General features: G+C 47.2%; 1 protein-coding gene across 1 annotated transcript in view; it reads left to right on the top strand.

Annotated features, from left to right (window-relative positions):
• The window catches only part of LOC123368720 (acyl-CoA 6-desaturase-like), a 37229-nt gene extending 25700 nt beyond the window's left edge, over positions 1 to 11529 (top strand). The window contains exons 9-12 of the mRNA XM_045013775.1: positions 3046 to 3142; positions 5284 to 5363; positions 6612 to 6737; positions 8714 to 11529. Coding sequence (XP_044869710.1) covers positions 3046 to 3142; positions 5284 to 5363; positions 6612 to 6737; positions 8714 to 8765 — 355 coding nt within the window. The 3' untranslated portion in view covers positions 8766 to 11529. The remainder of the gene's footprint in view (positions 1 to 3045; positions 3143 to 5283; positions 5364 to 6611; positions 6738 to 8713) is intronic.
• The last annotated feature ends 4214 nt before the right edge of the window (positions 11530 to 15743 follow it).

Genomic DNA, 15743 nt, shown 5'->3' with positions numbered 1-15743 from the left:
AAATTCTCAGATCCTTCTTCATGTGCACCACTCTCTTCTTTAATTTTTGTGTGAAATTATTTTTGGTGAAAGATGCTGGCTAGGCTAGACGAATCTGGAGACTGAAGTCCTCTGTTTCGTCAAAGAAGTTCAAAGTTCAGAACAAGGACAGCCCTGCCAAAGTCCCTCTCAACCCTGGCCTAGAGAATAGGCATAAAAAGAGAGTTCTGTTTCCATGGTCTGTTCCAGTGGTCTGCAACCTTTTTACACACAAGATCACTTTTTGAATTTAAGTGCAACCCAGGATCTACCTGCCCCTTCTCTGAAGCCCCACCCTGCTCACTCCATCCCCCCATCTCTATTGCTAGCTCTCCCCTACCCTCACTCACTTTCACCGGGCTGGGGCAGGGGGTTGGGGTGCAGGAGGGGGTGCGAGGTGGGTGCTCTGGGAGGGATTTTGGATGCAGGAGGGGGCACTGGGCTGGGGCAGAGTGTTGGGGTGCAGGAGAGGGTACGGAGTGCTGGCTCTGGGATGGGGTTCAGAGCTGGGGCAGGGGGTTGGGGTGCAGGAGAAGGTTTGAGGGTGCAGGAGGGGGTATGGGGTGCTGGGTCTGGGAGGGAGTCGAGGGGAGGGCTCCCACCAGGCAGCACTTACCTCGGATGGCTCTGGGCGGCAGTGCAGCCAGGCTAAGGCAGGCTCCCTGCCTGCCCCAGCCCCATACTGCTCCCGGAAGCAGCCAGCATGCCCCGGCAGCCCCAGCGGGGGCACATGGCTCCACACACTGCCCCTTCCTGCAAGCACCACCCCCGCAGCTCCCAGTGGCATCAGTTCCCTGTTCCCGGCCAATGGGAGCTCCAGGAGTAGTGCTTGCACGGAGGAGCAGTGTGTGGAAACTCCTGCTCACCCCCACCTCCAGGGGCCACTGGCCAGGAGTGTGCTGGCCACTTCTGGGAGTGGTGCAGGGCCAGGGAAGGCAGAGAGCCTGCCTTAGCCCTGCTGTGCCGCCGGACTTTTAGCAACTGGAGATCACAATCGACTGGCAGAGGCTCCAGGATCAACCAGTTGATGGCAATCGACTGGTTTAGGACTTGGGATGGAAGAATCCCAGGCACCGCTACAGGCTGGGGACTGACTGGCTAAGCAGCAGTTCTGCAGAAAAGAACCTGGGGATTTCAGTGGATGAGAAGCTGGATATAAGTCAGCTGTGTGCCCTTGTTGCGAAGAAGATTAACGGCATATTGGGCAGCATTAGTAGGAGCATTGCCAACAGATCGAGGGAAGTGATTATTCCCCTCTATTCGGCACTGGTGAGGCCACATCTGCAGTATTATGTCCAGTTTTGGGCCCCCCACTACAGAAAGGATGTGGACAAATTGGAGAGAGTCCAGTGGAGGGCAATGAAAATGATCAGGGGGCTGGGGCACATGACTTACGAGGAGAGGCTGAGGGAACTGGGCTTGTTTAGTCTGCAGAAGAGAAGAGTGAGGTGGGATTTGATAGCAGCCTTCAACTCCCTGAAGGGGGGTTCCAAGGAGGATGGAACTCGGCTGTTCTCAGTGGTGGCAGATAACAGAACAAGGAGCAATAGTCACAAGTTGCAGTGGGGGAGGTCTAGGTTGGATATTAGGAAACACTATTTCACTAGGAGGGTGCTGAAGCCCTGGAATGAGTTACCTAGGGAGGTGGTGGAATCTCTGTCCTTAGAGGTTTTTAAGGCCCAGCTTGACAAAGCCCTGGCTGGGATGATTTAGTTGGGGTTGGTCCTGCTTCGAGCAGGGGGTTAGACTAGATGATCTCCTGAGGTCTCTTCCAACCCTAATCTTCTATGATTCTATGGTTGGTGACCACTGGTCTATTCCATTCTTGATCTCTTTGCTAAGACTGACAGCCAGAAACCTAACAATGATTGGGGAGGAGGGTGTTGTGAGGAGAACACAAGTCCACCAGGAAATTGAACAGATCAGAAAGGTTAATTCTGAGTGAGTGTTTCTTGGTCAGTTCTTATTTTATCCATACTGGTGGCCCATCCCAGTGGATCACAAACTAAGGGTTTCAGAGTGGCAGCCGTGTTAGTCTGTATCAGCAAAAAGAATGAGGAGTACTTGTAGCACCTTAGAGACTAACAAATTTATTTAGGCATAAGCTTTTGTGGGCTAAAACCCACTTCATCGGATGCATGCAGTGGAAAATACAGTAGGAAGATATATATACAGAGAACATGAAAAAATGGGTGTTGCCATACTAGCTCTAATGAGACTAATCAATTAATGCAGAATTAATTTGCAAATTGGACACCATTAAATTAGGCTTGAATAAAGACTGGGAGTGGATGGGTCATTACACAAAGTAAAAACTGTTGCCCCTTGTTAATTTTTCCCCTACTGTTACTCACACCTTCTTGTCAACTGTTTGAAATGAGCCATCCTGATTATCACTACAAAAGTTTGTTTTCTCCTGCTGCTAATAGCCCACCTTAATTGATTAGTCTCCTTAGAGTTGGTATGGCAACACCCATTTTTTCATGTTCTCTGTGTATATATATCTTCCTACTATATTTTCCACTGCATGCATCTGATGAAGTGGGTTTTAGCCCATGAAAGCTTATGTCCAAATAAATTTGTTAGTCTCTAAGGTGCTACAAGTACTCCACAAAGTATGGGGTGAATCAAAGCTTGTAAAGGCAAAGTAGTGTGGAAGAGCAATCCCTCAGTGAGAATGAGAGATCAAGGGAGATAGCCACTAAGGTTAATACAGTAAGGTATCCTAATAATCATGTTAACACCTAGACCTAAAATGGACCCCCAATGGAGAAAGGAAAACCTACTGCAGAGCTGATTCCTTCCATTGTCCAGATTCAGAAAGCTTTCTGCTCCCTCATCTTGGGAAATACTCCCCTAGTATCCTATGCCCCCAATGTGTACAACATGGCTGCTGCCTGTACACCCCTCTCCCCACTCCCTTTTGCTATCACTGTTGGCCTTACCTGCACTACCCTATATAAGGATGGCAAGCTGCACAGATTATATCCTGATCTGCGCTGTGAATGGTTATGCTTCCTTTTGAAGGTTTCTGGAGAGTCACTGGTTTGTGTGGGTCACACAGATGAACCATATTCCAATGGAAATTGACTGTGAGAAGCACAGAGACTGGCTCAGCGCTCAGGTAATGGCTGGGATGTTAATGTCCCATAATAGGTTAGAAATTCACTTGCCCTTTAGAGAACAGCTGGATTATCATTGACTACCTGGCCTTAATGTTTAGTTTGAGCCCAGTTTAGCAGTTTTACAACATAATAGCCTGGAGTATCTGTCTAGGACCCTTCCCTCACAGACACACACAGACACACACACACACACTCTGCTATAGGGAGTAAGGCTGACTATGAGGAGGTGGAAATCCAAATCTGTGTGCTGAATCTGGCCCCTAAATTGATACATTTTGAGGGGCTAATTAAAGCGTTCCTCATTCAGGTCTGGAGAAGTGCAAGGTTCAAGGGGCTTCACAACAACCCTCCTTCATAAGTGTGTTGGCACCCAGGTGTGTAAATCAGAAGTAACTCCATGGATGTCAATGGGCCAGATCCTCAGGTGTAAATCAGTTTCACTTCTTTGACTTCAGTGGAGATATACAAGACCAGCTGAGGACCTGGCCCAATGTCTAACTTTTACTGTTCAGGAATAACAAATTCTGAACACATCGTGTGAAAACCAGCTGTAGCAGCTGCAATGGCTCAAAATGCCTTCCACAGACTCATCAAACATATACAACCAGAGGAGGAGATACCATGCCTCTTACCTGCAGTGCTCTAAGACTAATTCAGCTCTCACTTGGCCTGCGTCTCCTCTCCATTATACTGGTATAAATCAGAAATAGTTCCAATAACATCAGTAGAAAGCGGGTGTAGCTGAGTTGAGTAGGAGATGGATTCTCCTACATCAAGTTACAGTATCTACTATCTACTGAGGCCCTCAAGGGATAGCTTTCAAAGTCTGGAAGTCACCATCTCTCTCGGGTCCAGATCCAGTAAATGCTTAAGTATTTGCTTAACTTTAAGCATGTAAATAGTCCCACTGTAGTCCGCTACTCATGTGTATGAAGTGAAGCACATGCTTACCTGTTTTGTTGGATTTGGAGAAAGAGCAAATCTGACACTGATGTGGTTTTAAGCTGAGTTCTTTGGAAACACCTGTTGCTCATGCAGTCACCATGCAGAATTCACTGCACCAGTTTAGCAAGGAAAAGAATGTAAGAGAATTTTAAGAAAGACTATGTAATTGTATGCTCCCGAATCCCTATGGTAGCTATGCCAGCTAAGCAATGTTCCCAGCCTGTTGAAACCTTATGCTTCAGGGTTCAGCTGATGACCTGTGTGCAACTGGGAAGGTAATCTTCCTATTCCCTCCCTTCCATCCCCCACCTCACACAAAGTCATAGTATTACATGGCTGGCTGGATGTACAATGGCCTCTTATTTTGCCTGGATCTGACACACTGGGTATAGGCTGTGTTGAAGGCAGGATACCAATTAGATGAACGTGAGGCAGTATGGCAGCCCCTATGCTGCCTCACATGTGCAGTTCAGTTTCTGAAACTTGAGAGAATCCCTGATCAAGCCTCTCTGGTGACAGAGACTTGGGTCTGATGCCTTCGAGCCTTCTCTCCTTTCTAGGCTAGTGGAGCCATGCAAGAGGATGTGGTTATTCCCTAAGGAGTGGGGGAGTTGGTCACTCTTCTTTTAGTGCCCCCAGCCCTCTCTGTCAATCTTCCTCTGGCTCAGAAGGGATGGACGTCTCAGGAGCAACTTGCTATTGGAGATAGAGAGGTACTATTATGAAGAACAGAGAGGGATATAAACGAGTGAAAACACCCTGACATCAGCCCTGTTGTCATGAAGGATCACAGGACAACCTGCAATGTGATGTGCTGCACACCTTGGAGCTAGGAGCCATTTCCAAGATAGGCTGAGACTATGAACACCCTAGTAGTTTAACAGGCCTGGCACCATTAGCCTCTTTGCCAGTTACCAAGATGGTCTTCCTGGTCTCAAGCCCCAGGGTGCATCAGGGGAATATACAGTAGATCACCAGCAGCCGGATGGGATTGGTCTAGAGGAGTATAGGGAATACAGCCAGTGCAGGAGAAGCTGCATGAGAGAATATTTCATCCAACAGCTTGGTAGTGCACACGCCTACTTGGTTTGAAGTACCTCCTCTGCCTTCTGCAGCATGCAAGAACAAGAGCCTGCACCAATTGGTTTTAGGCCCAGGCTTCATTAAAATTCACTTCGGCATCTTGTCTTTGCAGCTGGCAGCTACCTGTAATATTGAGCAGTCCTTTTTCAATGACTGGTTCACCGGGCACCTGAACTTCCAAATCGAGCACCAGTGAGTATGGGCCCAGGGGGATGGTAAGGAATCTTATGGACACAACCAGGTCACCACCCTGGACAGTCAGGGCAGGGCTTGGAGGAGGGGTGCAAGCATCATGGGGCTGCAATAAGCAGGGAAGGAAAAGGGACCTCAGGAACATCATGCATGAAATCAGAACAACTGCAGTCATCCTCTCATTTCACCACTGAACACAAATAGCTTTCACCTGTTGCCACCAGCACATTCCCCTTTCACCCTCACAATCTTAATTTAGAGTCTGATTCAGGACTCATTGATTAAAATGGCCATTAAATCAGGTCCTTGGGTTCAATTGGTTTGGAGTGTTTCTACTTACTTAAGTAATTCCCTCTGCCTCTTCCCAGCATCTGATTTATGTAGCTTTAGTGCAACTGTGTGGGACCATTTGCAGTTCTAGGTACCCTAGTTCAGCAAAGATGTCAACAGATAAGATCAATTATGCAAAATGCTGTCCATGACAATACAAAAATTAGAGGAGAGATCATATAGAGTAAGACTGAAGGACCCGGATGTTGACTTAGGGAATGAAAGAGAACCCAACAGAGCAGCAGAGGATAATGAGACCACAGATTCTTTATCTGTTTGTCTAGTCTATGAACTTCCAGACAATTTAGCTTGTCAATAGACAATTAGTTGTTTTCCAAAGGGAATGCAACTCAAGTTGCAGTGGAGTAGGTCTAGTTTGAATATTAGGAAACACGATTTTACTAGGAGGGTGGTGAAGCATTGGAATGAGTTCCTTAGAGAGGTGGTGGAATCTCCATACTTAGAGGTTTTTAAGGCCCGGCTTGACAAAGCCCTGGCTGAGATGATTTAGTTGGGGATTGGTCCTGCTTTGAGCAGGGGGTTGGACTAGATGACATCCTGAGATCTCTTCCAACCCTAATGTTCTATGACAGCAATCTCAGTAGATCAAGTGAAGTTTCCTCACTCCTTATTTTTCTAGCACTCCCTGTTTTCTAACCTGATTTTTCATTCTTTCTAAGCACATTTTTGTTTTGGGGCATGACAGCAGGAATGGGAATCAATACATTCAATTTTCAAGAGCGGTTCTTTAAAGGGAGTACTTCAAAGCTTGGATTTCTCCCTCTCGCGCTGTTCTGTCTGCCTGTTTTGCTTGGAGAGAAGGAGGCAGTAAATAGCCCTAAGAGGAAGCAGAAAGAAGTGTCTGTTCCCAGGGGTCTGTTAGGTTTTTCTCAGGCTCTCTCTACTTCTTTATTCAAGCCTGTTTCCCATGATGCCACGACACAATTACTGCAAGATTGCCCCACTGGTGAAGTCTTTGTGCACCAAGTATGGCGTCCACTATGAAGAGAAATCTCTCGGCAAGGCATTCAAAGACATTGTTGGGTAAGGGGCCTTCAGTACTATTCATGGGTGTATGAAGCCTGTAGTGCCAGTGCCAGCCTTCCAGTAATCTCTTGTCTATTTTAATATATAAAGCTCTGTTTCATAAATACCTGTGCCTAGAGCAGTGGCATCAGAGCTGTAAAATGTTTGTTTGGTGTAGGAGTGATAACGTTTTTGCACCAAACTAAAAAGCATCTGGATTTTTAGTGTGGAAATGACATAGCTCCATTGACTTCAGTGGAGTAACAACCATTTCTGAGCCAGATCCCCAGTTGACGTAATGTCAGAGAGAAGAAAAGGACAAAACTATCTCAAAAACAGCAGGTTCCAGCTCTCTAACCCACAGACTCCTTCTACCCTGGCCCTCAAACAAGGAGAAATCAGGAGTGTCTTGCTCGGTGATTACCAAGTCACCACTGAATTCCCCCAAGAGATGTTCACCCCTTTCTAGCACCTTTCCTACCATGCTATTAAGGTGGCTGGCCCTTTAAATCAAGTAGCTACAGGCCTAAAGTAGCCATTTTTCACCTGACTGTTGCAGACGGCACCTTCTTATTGCTCAGCTGACATTCCCGAAGAAGTGGTACATCCTCAGGATGGGGGAAATAGGTGGACTTTAAGACAAAAGGCCCAGATCTTGAGCCATACTGAGTCCTGTTTGTGCCCCTCCAGCAGCAGAGAGGGCACTTCAAAGCACACATATGCTCACGATTTATGTGCTAAAGAAGCAGTTGAGGATTTCTCCACCATTTCAGAATCCTCAGCTGGCAAAGAGTTAGCATCACTGGTTCTGTACCACCTACTCCAACGGGGGCCTGTTGGGGGCGGGAGGGGATGTGGAAACAGCATGCTGCCATAACAGCCTCTAAAGAACGAATCTAAGCTGGCACAAGTTAGTGCAATCTTTAAAAGGATGGAAAAGTGGCAGCAAACCACCTTTGCTCTTCCCACCTCCCTCCCCCCTTGCCCTCAGATGCATCAAGTACTGCTCTGATGCACAGGGGGATTCTGCCAGATGTTTCTCAAGTCAGTGGCCACATGGCTAGAACATACAAATTCTCTGAAACCATGAAACCTGGGTGTTGTCTGAATTGTAACTAGAAGGAGTTCCTGCTGTGGAACATATTGAGCTACTTTCTGGCACTTTGTATAAAGTCCTCCTACTACAGAGGGCAGGGTACATAACACTCTGTGGAAACCTCTGCACGCTCAGAGAGAGACAGATTCAGGTAGCTTCACTCCCCACTAAAGTCAATGAGCCCACCTGTGGAGTAAGGGACTGCGATTCAATGTCAGTAAGAGTATCACAATCTGTCCCATAGTGTCAGCCCAGCCAAATGTGGCAGCAGCAACTTCCTGTGTACAGTGAGGAAGTGCGTGTGGCCCTTGTTTGGGAGAGTAAGAACCAACAATCCTCTCTGTGGAATTCCCCCACATTCACACAGCATCGCTTCCACGCCATGCATGGCATCTCCAGCCACCTCGTCTCATTGAGAGGAATATTTGATCCATAATAGCCCAAATCTCTTACAGTCTCCATGTCTGATTGTCTTCAGAGAGCTGCTGTGGAAGGGAATTCTGTATGAGGGGTGATGCAGAGGAAGAAGGGGGGAATTCTTGCGTGTGTGCAGCTTGTTCTGCATGGTTAGGAAGGGATAGTTCCAGTGTGTGGAGTTACAATTTGTTTTCTTTTGGGTCACCTCCTCAGTGGGTGTAAATCAGTGTGATGCCCATGAAGTCTGTGGAGTTAATCTGATGGACACTACCTGAGGATTGTGCCCATTGTGTTTTAAGTCAAGTTGTGTATGGAGCGAGATAGGCACCTCATCTCACTTTATAGACCCAACATTCGGGAAGGACTATTGACCTCCTGAGGAATGATGGTTGTATTCAGAAGCAGGCAACTCCTTGCAGAATCTCTGTTCAGGTAGGCCTGTGAATCCTGCTTCACTAATGCCTCTCTTCTCTTTCCATAGGTCCCTAAAGAAATCTGGAGATCTCTGGTTGGATGCCTACCTCCATAAATGAAATTGCATCGTAGTGGGGAGGTTCGAGTGATAGGGGAAGGACCGTGTGTTTTTGTTTTTTTTGTTTTTTACTGTCAGATTTTCAGCCTTTATCTGTGTGCACAGTTGGAGGGGAGTTTCCTGTCTTGTGAAATGCTACTCGGGGGGTTGGGGGGTTAAGACACCTTTTTAAACCAGAGGGATTTTAAATGTGTTTGGCACAGTCTTCAGAAGATGAGTTAAAAGATCCATTTTATACCACCTGGCTGGAAATTGACCAAGCTGAGTGGGGTTTTCTGTTTTGGAGGTGGAGGGTGAGAGAGCAGGGTGGATAACCAGAAGGGCAATTTCTTCCCTCCCCTCCCTCTTCCAGAGCCATTCACTTCAGCCTTAGCCTCAACCCCCCACACACAGGCACTTGATTCATAAACATGATCAGGCCAGCATCAGAGAGCTTCTGCATCTGTTCCAATATTTACAATCCCAGAAACCCCAATCAGCTTACACCCTTTCCCCCTTTCTGATGCTGGTGCAGAGAAGCAACAGCCCAGGATTGGATTGTGGTTAAAAACAAAACCCCCAAAAGCCTGTTTGATCACCCACAGAACGGTGAAGTCTCTTGGCTGCACTGCCTGCTGCATCCTCCCTGGAGAACTGGGAGGCGCAGCTGTGAGCAGCAGGTGCTGCATTATTAGTCTGTCTGCCTCACTCAGAGCCCTGCTGTGGCTTTGTCTCTCTATCAGCCTCTTTCTCTCTGTGAGCACAGCGCTGCTTTAGTAAAGGCCACGGCACCAGTCCTAAGCTGAACTCCCGCATTAGCTTCCTTGGGACTCTACACAGGCGAAAGTATCCAGCTGCATGGGCCTCAGGGCTGGATCAGGCTCCGTGTGTGTTTTTACTGCTCACCCCTGTTTTCAGGGGTCTGCAACTCAGCTCTGGGCTGAAACAGCGAGAGGGATTTAACAATCACTTAGTCAGGTTTTCTTTCCATGTGGCCCATTAACACTGCTGAGTTGTCTGCTAACTAATGATAATATTGATGCATATAACAAATTGACCTGCCCATTGCAGCTGCTTTATTGTGCTCCTCTATAGTTCATAAACTGCCTTGGGCGGGAGGGGTTGCAGCTACTTAACACAAATACAGCAGAGAACCAAGCTACCCTGGTTTTTCATTTGGTGTGAAACTTTCCATAGAGCACTGAGAAATCTCTTAAATTGTCTAGACCTGTTTTCTGTCTGATACACAGTTACCCAAGAACCATTCATGGCTCTAATGGAGGGTAGTGTTCAGTTGGTTCCATGACACAGGGCCCAATCCAAAGCCAACTGGTAGCAATAGAAAGTTTTCCATAGACCGCAGTTGCCTTTACATTAGGCCTGGAGACTTTAATTTAATACAGTTGAAAGCAAGACAGATGTGACATTCCAGTAACATTAAGGGCCAAGGTTTCTAAAAAAGGCCTCTAAACTTCTGCCCATCCCTCATTGCTTGTTCAAATCCCACATTTCCTTGTGCAAAATAGGTATTTTCTCATGCAGTTACCTAACATCAAGTTTGCAAGCACATCATTCATCTTCCCAAGCAGATCCTATCACCCAGATGATGCTCCACTAAAATCAACAGGGCTCTGCCTGCCTGGAGGCAGCTGCAGGACTGGGACTTGATACTTGAGAAAGTTTAACCCGCTTTAGAAAATATCTCCCTGAAGATCAGATTTTACTGCACTAAAGCCATGAAATTCATAGCGGACATTGTAATTTAACCAATCCACTGATGCCTGAAGTTTGTAGGAGAGACTAAATATTTGGGTGATTTTACACACCCTGTTGATTGAAATACTTAAATATCACCACAGGTGGTTAAAATGAAGCTTTATTGTCCTGGTGGTGTTTCAGTTTCAACCAGACCTTGAACACCTTTTATACTGCAGTCCCTGGGGGTTCCAATCTCCAATAGCATAATTAATAGTATCCTTCTGTATTTTGTAATCTTTTTGAACAAGGTAGTAATGAGTTAGCATGGGATTGTGGAAAACACCATTGAAACTGCCTTAATCTCAGTCTCTTTTTGATTCAATGAATGTATCTCACTTTCTCTGCTCCAGGAGAGATGAGCACAAACATACTGCGGCACCTGCTTTGCAGTCTTCCAAACAGGCAGCTCGCTTTTCGAGAAGGTTCAGGTTCTTTGTTCCTCCAGTTCTTGTTTCCAAAACAAACTCTGAGTTTGGCTGCTGCTTCCTCTGGGCTCTGGCCCTTTGCTCTTTGCTGTCTGTCATGTTGAAATGTTGTCCATTTGCATGCTAAACGTCCAGAGGAATCTCAGGAGAGTGGTGACCCAACAGACCCATCCCAAAACAGTAGCCTTATTCTAGTCACATGCTTTTGTAGTTGTCATTGATCAGCTTACTGGAGGGACTCGTGTTTTATTAAAATAATAATGCAATTCCAGTAGGGCACTCTGCATTGCCAATGCCTGGGAGATGGCAGCTATCACTACTGACAGTTGTAGAACCTCGGAACATTCTAGAAGAGCAATGGGGCTGGGCACCATGCAGAAGGAAGGGCCAGTCCTTAAACAGAACAATTGTTTCATTTGTACTGAGCAACAACAAACAAAATCATAAAGGGAACAAGTAGGGACAGGCAAGTGCCTGATATTGGCTCTTCCCTCTCACCCAGGCGAGCTGGGTGCTTTAGATCAAACTATAGAAACATTCTTGTTCATGGAAAACTCTGAGTCACTAAGATCTGCAAAATAAAAATGATGCCATTTTATAGTTGGGAGAGATTTGAGTGTCGTATTGTTATGTCTACTGGAAGATGAAAGTCCTCTCTCTACAGAGGATCAAGTCACTGACTCCACCATAACTTGCAGGTGTGTTTATCTTACTTTATGTAGTAATATAACCTATGCCTGCTGAGTGTGGTGATCTGTCCCCCTCTAGTGGCAGCTAGACCACCTAGAGATTAATGAGTCTGCTACAGCATTGGCTAAGAGGAATGTGGCTTTTAGCTCATGCAATACAGGTTCGTGCATTTCACTCCAGAAGTCCCAAGTTCAGTGCTGATCACTGGGGTCTGTTAGTGTCACATTATCATGCAAACCAAATTCTCTTATGAAAACTGTATGTGTTGGGAACAATGTCAGCTATATCTGTCAATTTTGCCTCTGGGGCCAGCCCCACTTAATCACCTTCCCAAATGAGCAGTGTTCTCAAAACGTCCCTCTTTCGCTGGAACTGAGGCCTCTTTTCTCTCTCGCCCTCCAACTCCAGACAGTCTTTTATTTAGACAAAGGTGTGTCCAGATGCAACAACTCGATAGAATGGCAAGGTCTCCATGCATACATTGGAGTGAGTCAGGCTGAGCCCTGGTGTAAAGGGATGAATCAGGCTCACTGTATTCAGAGAAGTGAAAAGCTTTCATGATGAAATTTGAAAGGTGCAGAGCAGTTTGCAACCCGGGGCAGCAGAGAGAGATCCTGGCTTTATTGAAGGCTTTGGAATGAAAGCCAAGAACCACTGAAGTGGCCTTTCATGGCTTTGGTCCCAAACCAGCCTAAACTCAGCAATTTTAGCTGAATTTGACTTTGTGTTTGTAGGTTTGAACTTGACACTCAAAGTGAAATTCAGGGGTGCAAACATGGAAACTTAAAACCTAGTTTGCCCAAATCCCCAAGTTCCCCTCCCAGAGCGAGCAGGGAAAAATCTATAATGTTTTCTCTCTTTTGATTATTGCTTTTGAATGAGATACAAGCACACAACAAACTCTAGGACATGCAGGGAGCCTGTTGGGGCTTTCAGGAAACAAGCCTGAGCCATGCCATGGGTGACTTGGCCTTTGGCAGCATGCAGGCCATTTCTAGAGGCTGTGGGTTGGAGGTAAGCCGCTTGTTTCAGACAGGACAATTGAATGGGTAGACCTGGAGGAACAATCTTTGCTTCCCTCCAGTTAGCAAGGGGCAGGGTGGAAGGTTCCTTGGCAGTTGGAGGGGGAAGGAGTTACCTGCCGAAAGAGGGGCAGGAACCCTGGGCAGGGAGATGGGGGAGGTGGGAAGGAGGAGGTCATAGGGAGCTGGGGGATGTGTGAGGGGAACAGAGTCAGGGATGTGAGCAAGAGGCAGAAAAGAAATCAGCAGGGGAAAGAGGACGAGGAGAGAAAGGAAACCCAGATACTGTCTCACATGCTCTCTCATGTAATTGTTACCTGACCAGATAATGGCTTCAAGGCTGGATTGTGCATGGGTGCACGAGAAGGGAGGACACCAGCTCAAGGAGCGCTCCCTTTCACAAGGAAGGAGAAGGCTCACTCCCAATCCTTGATCTCCCTAAGTAAAGACTGGGTGCGTCTAATGCAAGCAGCAATACTAGACAACCCAAAGAGTTGGGTTTTGGACCCATCCTACTCAGCAGAACAGGACCAGTGTGAGGGAGGGGGAAGAAAACACACACTGCACCCTTTAAAGGGGTGTTTCAGTTCTCTCTGAAGTGTGCACTTCCCTAGCACTCTGGGAGACATGCTGGGTGAGCCAGCTAGGAAATCTCCTAAAAGCTGTGGGGTAGATACTCAGCGGGTGTAAATCTGTGCCACTCCATTGCAGTCAATAGATCTGTGCCAGTTTCCACCAGCTGGGGATCTGGCCCTCCAAGTAAATCCTGACAGTAATTAGTCAGTTGTGGTGAGGGGTAAAAAAGGGTCAGGGAACCTACTGCTGAGGATTCATGTAACCCGGATAACACCGTCCACACACATCAATAGAGGTCTGTGTCAAAATGCCTCCTTTCTGTAACAAGCTGCTATACATCAGCCATGGCCTCTTCCAACAGCTACTTTGCTAAAAGCCACCCTAACAGAGCCCTAAAATATAGTGTGTGTCTAGAGGTAGTTAAAAAAAAAGCATCAAATCAAAAATCATCATAGAAAAGCTCCTGATTGTATCATTCTTCAATAAATATTTCAGTAAATCAAAGGAACTATTTTTTCTAGTGTATCTACTTCTCAATAAATTCATAACTGTTGACTATAAAACCGTTTAATGTGGTTCATTCACTCACATTCAAAGTCATTGCTGTCCATAGTGAAACCTGTTGAGGTATATGCTTCTCGAGCAGCTGCAGATGTACAAAAACACTGCAGGTATGCAACAAGGAAGAACTATCTAACCTAATTAGGGCATTTTTAGGACACCCATCGCTGTATTATCTGAACACCAGGGCAGCACACCATTCCTTATGACTGGAGTTGTGTCAAGGATGTGTGTTTAAATCCAGTACTAGCTGGGTTTGGGGTGGGATTTAAGGCTTGTTCACCCAGAGGGATAATGCGCACTATGGGGTGTGATTTCTAAAGCACTGTGTTGCATGTTAATTGATCTGTATATACCCTGCTGGTGCACATTAAAGTTTCCCCGTGCGCTTTTACATAATGCTCTTTCAGTATGACTTGTGTAAACTTGTGTGATTTAAGGCTGAATCTGGTACATGGTTCAGGATCCGTTTTGTTAGTGCTGTTCTTTTTGACTGCTTCCAATTCCAAATCAGAGATGAAACAGCTTTTTCCTGTTTTGAATCCCCAAACCAGACCCCCCAAGCCATAAGAACAGCTGAGGTCCAGACCTGCCTGGGCCTCAGAAGGATTAGGATTTAAAGTTCCAGTTGTGGCTGTTTGCTTATTACAAATTACCACTTTCTAACTAGCCATATTTAACAGACATGACTTTTATGAATATCTCTGGGGAACCCTCTGTGTTCTATGATAGCCCCAGCCTCTCGCTCTGTGGGGATGAGTTGGTGTGGTGACTATTTGAGCCATTAAAAATAGACATCTCAGCATGGCTTTGTATTAGAGGGTGTAAACCTTGAAGATCAGGAGGGTTCCTTCATCTGTGAATGAACTTGGAGCCACAAAATAGTCTTATGTTCCTAATACAGAAGAAACTATGACAGCCCCTGTTGACAGCTGTGACGAAGTGGGGGGTTTTCTGTGTTTGCCAATGGTTTGCATGCACAGAGGGTGGGACTCTGTGTCCCTGGGTGTTACTGGTTTAACGAGGTGAGGGGAGAGGGAGTTTGTTGTTACAGAGGACCAGAGAGGGAACTCAGGACCCCAGCCAATGGCCTGGAGGATGGAGACCCTGGTGACCGGGCTCAGGAGACACAGCCGGTTCTGGCCAGTGGGAGGACAATGGGCTGTGAAGAGAGGACCCCGGTGACCTGACCAGCCGGTTCCAGCCAGAGGAGGCCAGAGGAGGGCTGGAGAGAGGAGACCCCAGGCCTTCCTGTTTACGATCCTGTTTACCTGGAGAGAAGACAATGGACAGAGGCGGGGCATGAGGCCGGGGATATCGGAGGCCCAGCTGGGAAGCAGGGGGGCTCTGGGCTGGAGAGGGGGAGCAGGCAGAGCCCACCTGGCTGCAGAGGGACAGGATATGCTGTGCTGAGGGAGGCCAGGCCTGAGGCCCTGAGAGTTTTCTGTGCTGTGTTCAACTCTCAATAAACCCTCCTGTTTTAGGCTGGCTGAGAGTCACTCCGGTCTAGAGAGCAGGGTTGCATCAGCCCCTTCGGGGGTGAGGAGGCCCGGGGGGTCCAGAGCGCGTGGACTCCCTGAGGGGGCCCACGGCGAGAAACAGGTGTGCTAAGGCTCAGAGAGGTGCGGCTCCAGGAGGTGGAGGGGCCTGACCCCGAGAGAGTGGACCTCCGAGAAGGGCTGTCTCACTGAAAGGGGCACCCCCCACGGACCGCACGGGGCCAAGAGTGGGCACGATCTGTGAGTCCGTGACAACAGCCACTCCAGCCCTGCAACGGTCCCTTCTTCTTGTGACTTGGCCCTCCAGCTGAGCCACATTGTACTCCCACCATTTTGAGGGTAATAGAATGTCCAACAAACAACAGTCCAATGTCTTTACACAATGTCTTTGGACCTGACTCTGGCCCCCACAGTTCTCACACTCTTCTCTCAGGGATCTCAATCATCCTTGTACCTTTCTCAGGGGCTT

Source organism: Mauremys mutica, chromosome 4 (genome assembly GCF_020497125.1).
Source record: "Mauremys mutica isolate MM-2020 ecotype Southern chromosome 4, ASM2049712v1, whole genome shotgun sequence".
Lineage (NCBI taxonomy): Eukaryota > Metazoa > Chordata > Testudines > Geoemydidae > Mauremys > Mauremys mutica.
Note: the sequence above shows the minus strand (reverse complement) of the source record. Positions and strands in the feature narration are given on the sequence as shown.